We start from the raw sequence: 4,606 nt of genomic DNA, 5'->3' as shown, positions 1-4,606 counted from the left end.
TATTACATGTTACAATTTGAAGTCATTGTAGAAATAAAAAGAGGGTAATTTAGATTTATTTATATTTTTTTTTTTGGTGGTTACGAGGTCGGTCAAATTGACCAATCTTGTATACAGTTAGGGTAGAGAAAATAACAGATAAGATATAAAGTTTTACTGAAAACAAATATTTGAAACATATTTAGGAGATTTTAGAAATTACACTAATGAAATTTGTGATTTTTGAGATGAAGAAAAGTATTTTTAATTTTAACATGAAAAAGTCACTTTGCACATGGACTATTCAAAACAAATACTCAATATATTCAGACAAATCCTCTTTAGTGTTTCATAAATACTTCACAAAAATTTTTTTTAGATACTAATGCCATAACCTACTAATGCTCAATCAACTGGTAAGTACTTGTGTCTTTAAATTCAAAGCCAAAATGTTTATAAAAAAAAAAGTGGAAATATGGCTTATTTAAAGGTGCATTTTTTCTGCCCATTCTCAGTCAAAATTTCTAAAACAAAATAGCTCATGCACACCAGACAAGTTCCACACATAATACATGCAACTATAAAAATATGGATCACCTTTATAGTAAGGTGAGATGAATACAAGATAAGATGGAAAAATAATTAACAAAGCACCAATCAGATTGAGTGTACTTGAACTTGCTTTCAGTAACCATGATGTAGTTGTCCATTCCAGTCATTTTAAGATTTTGATTTAGACCAATGATAAATAGTCCCCAGATAAAATGGAACATGCCTAGCAACAGACTAAGGACATGACTCAATAAAGTGAGTTTAGCATGCAATTTGTTGTATTTCCAGAGCTAATTCTCTTACGATACACTGATAATCAGTTAAATAATTTTTTATAAAGAGCTTTTATGCTTTCCTTATAGCTTTCTCATGACATAATGATTATAATTAGAAAATAGTATCTTCCTGTTCTACGATTTCTATTTCTTTTCCCAAAGTATGAAATATGTTCTAGAAAGTACCAGTTAAATGTATAGAATAGTTTGAATAATTGAAAACTTTGAATATTATTCAGTCTGTCATTAAAAAATATGTACATTACAGACTTAATATTAAAACCCAGTAGACATCTCTTGAGGTAAGCGATCACTTTGTGTAGAAAATTATATATTAAGTATTGACCTGATGAATTTTATTACAACAGTTCTAAGAACTCGAAACGGGTGTTGAATACTAATGTCAATTATTAGACTTGGAAATGTTAGAATAAACTAATACTTGAACCTACAGTGTGTTAATTAATGATTAATACAATCTTTCTAAATCAACGTGACTTGCAAGATCTATACTATATAACTTTGCTGAACAATCATTTGAGGGTCCTGCAGCTTTATTTACCTTTACAAAGATGTCACTAGTGTTTCCAATAATCAGAGAATTAGCTGGAAGCCTGCTATCAGAAGCAATGCTGTTGAGACTACTGGTAGAAGAACTGCGGCTGCTCCCTGGCCCTAGTGAATACAAGGGTTTAGTCAATTTTCAAAAATGACGTTACGAAACCAAATTTTCCAGTTTATCCAACAGGTTAGTTATCATTATAGAATCAATGCTAATAACAGCCTTGGTAAAAACAAAAAACTTATTTTTGTCAATATTTTTAAAGTAGATTATCTTAAGCCAAATAATACGATTCATTAAATCAATTGTTACAAGCACACTACATCAGTATTGACTCCTTAAACTCGAGCAGATGCTACAAGCATCCAGCTGAAAATCCCGATTTATCCATCCGATGGTGACAGTACCCGATAACGTTTGTCTCTTTGGTTCAAAACTAACCCAAGCCATGTTGTTATCCACAAAATTAAAAAACTGAAGTTTAATAGGGTATGGAGATAACTCATGGGAAATCATGTAAGCAATTCTGAGTTTAAAAGAGTTAATACAATGTTTTTTTTCTTTTTCCTGTTCAAACAAGGGAAAGCACTTTTTGGAGCATAAAAAGATATTTAGGAATTATTGGTATAGTTGAGTTATAAGCAGATGTTCTGGTAAAACAATGTACAAAATGTACATATATAAATATATATATAAACAATCAAATGCAACAGAAGTTGAACTTGTCCATAAAATAACAATTCTGAGTAAATATTTACAAAAACAACCAATAACTTGTAAATTCATTTAAACACCATTAAAAAATTAAATAATCCACTGAATAAAATCAGGTTCTTCAAATAAGAAAATGTGTCCGTATCTCCGTCATTGTCAATGGAAACGGACCATTTTTGATAGGACAACGAGGAATAACATTCTACATAGGTCCACCAAGTTCTATCAAAATCCGATCATTTTTGATTGAGCTATAAAGCAAAAATAGCGTGAAAAATTGGTCCTCATATTAACAGATTGGGTTTTTTTGGATTTACATGACCTTGACCCTCCAAAAACTAATCACTTTTAAGTTGGGTCATAGTCCAAATGTATACCAACTTTAGTCCAAATCCTTTGGTGCTGGATGTAATTAAAAAATATCATATTTAATTAACTAAGTAGTTACTTCACAATCAAAGACTAGATAACAAGACAGTTAGTGGAATCCCCTTTTTAAAATTTTATGTCTTATTTAAAGTATAACTTGTGTAGTTGTTAATAAAGTCCAGAGGGCCAATTATACTTTGCAAGAACAATGTGCAAACATTCAAGTTGCGGCAAGTAGCCACAATGTCATGGTCAACACGTTTAGCATCTAGGTGTTTGGTTCATTGCAAATTCCTGACCATTCAATGGTACAATGACTCAAGGGTAGACATATGGCTGGGTGACAATGTTATAACCCTTTTTGAGAAAAGATAGCCATATAACATTGATGCAGAGACAATGGACACAACCAGGTTAAAAAGAGAGTGAAATAATAGGACAAACTAAAAGCATGTCCCAAGTCAATCTGGATCAATTCCCTCATCTGCAAAGTGAAGGTTGTGGTTACAAAAGAGAATCCTCTAACCCAAGAAGTTACACATATCTCCTGATACTTTTAACATTCTAATGAACAAGGATTTAAAGCTGATGAATGCTCACATGCCAAAAGTTCACAATCTTTTAGCTAAGATTGCAGGAGTACAATAGCTGAAGAAAATGGAATTACAGAAATCCAATTTGACCACATACCCATCAAGTCCTCTGATACAGCTTCAATGGATTTTTGAGTCTTTCCACTGGTTAAACGTGAACTTGGATGGAAGCCAATGTCCACATACAGTGTAAAATCCATCAAGATGCATGGTCTAAGGTTGACCTTCACAAATTATTCTTACAATGAAATCTGCAGTGTCGAAATAATCCTGGCCTCTAGACTGACCATGATCAATCACGGAGGCATGACACCAGGAGCACCATTCTTATACAGCACGTTTAACCCTCAGTAATATTTGTAACATATAATATTCATTGTGAAGAAAACATGCTTTCCTGACCATTAATACTTAGTTTACACAACTGATTTGCTAAAATGAAATGTCAGAATAATAAAGAAAACCAATAATTATATTCCATACAAGCTGCATGTCAATTGACATCACTTTAAATATAAGAATCTAACTGAGATGTCCACATTACCACAACTATTACTTAGACTTATCTATTTTGTAAATATAACAATAATAATAATGTTCTCAGTCTTGATTTAAGTCTTTTTGGACCCGAAGGGTGTCACTAATATTACGCAATTGTTCCTTCTCACAGTGGAAACACTTGACCAAATTGCATTAAACCTAAGATATACAAATTGATTTAGTATTTATGTCATGTTTAGTAGGTGAATTTTCTAAAATTTTGAGATGAGATGATGTTTTGAAAAGTAAAAAAAAACATCATAAAAATAGTTCCTTTTAAATTAAAATTTTAATTGATTCCAACTACTGATCACAAAAGTTTCATTATTTATATCTATTCGAACTCATCTTGTTTGACATTCATTACAGTATATCTTTTGATAGCTTATCTTGCCAAATGAAGCATTAACCACTTCTGGTTATAAGTCATAAAAAAACACGGAGGGCGAAAACTTAAAGATTTAACATTGACCGAGATCTGACCTTCAGAATGGTGTCACCGTTACATTTGTCAAGCTAGGTTTCATGATTTTTTTTTGTTTGTATGTGTTGTTTGAATAGGAAAAACTTAACAATAACATTCAAGAAAAAAAATGTGTGATTCGATTAGTTTGTTGTCGTGTGCTGTAATCATTAAACTTGGTTGATGTTGTCATAGAAGAAAATTCCTTGCCAAATGATGTAATTTAACACACTATTTTCTACTGAAACACCAAGTTTTTGATAGACAAAGTGGAGAAGCCAGTAATGTAAGGTTTTTATTCTACATGTAAAGTCGAGACGGCTTACAATATTTTATATTCAAACACCAAACGTTCAATAGATAAAGTGGAGAAGCCAGTAATGTAGGGATTTTATTCTCCATGTAAAGTTGAGACGGCTTACAATATTTTATATTCAAACACCCAACGTTTAATAGATAAAGTGGAGAAGCCAGTAATGTAGGGATTTTATTCTCCATGTAAAGTTGAGACGGCTTACAATATTTTATATTCAAACACCCAACGTTTAATAGATAAAGT

General features: G+C 31.6%; 1 protein-coding gene across 6 annotated transcripts in view; it reads right to left on the bottom strand.

Moving 5' to 3' along the window:
• LOC106470535 (cytospin-A-like) overlaps positions 1-4,606 on the bottom strand; it is a 68,115-nt gene that overhangs the window by 13,871 nt on the left and 49,638 nt on the right. For all 6 annotated transcript variants that reach the window (XM_022399140.1, XM_022399142.1, XM_022399139.1 and 3 more), the window contains exon 11: positions 1,369-1,481. In XM_022399140.1, coding sequence (XP_022254848.1) covers positions 1,369-1,481 — 113 coding nt within the window. The remainder of the gene's footprint in view (positions 1-1,368; positions 1,482-4,606) is intronic.

This window comes from Limulus polyphemus, unplaced genomic scaffold (genome assembly GCF_000517525.1).
Source record: "Limulus polyphemus unplaced genomic scaffold, Limulus_polyphemus-2.1.2 Scaffold4069, whole genome shotgun sequence".
Taxonomy (NCBI): domain Eukaryota; kingdom Metazoa; phylum Arthropoda; class Merostomata; order Xiphosura; family Limulidae; genus Limulus; species Limulus polyphemus.
The sequence above is the reverse complement of the archived record's forward strand: the minus strand, read 5'-3'. Positions and strand labels throughout refer to the sequence as shown.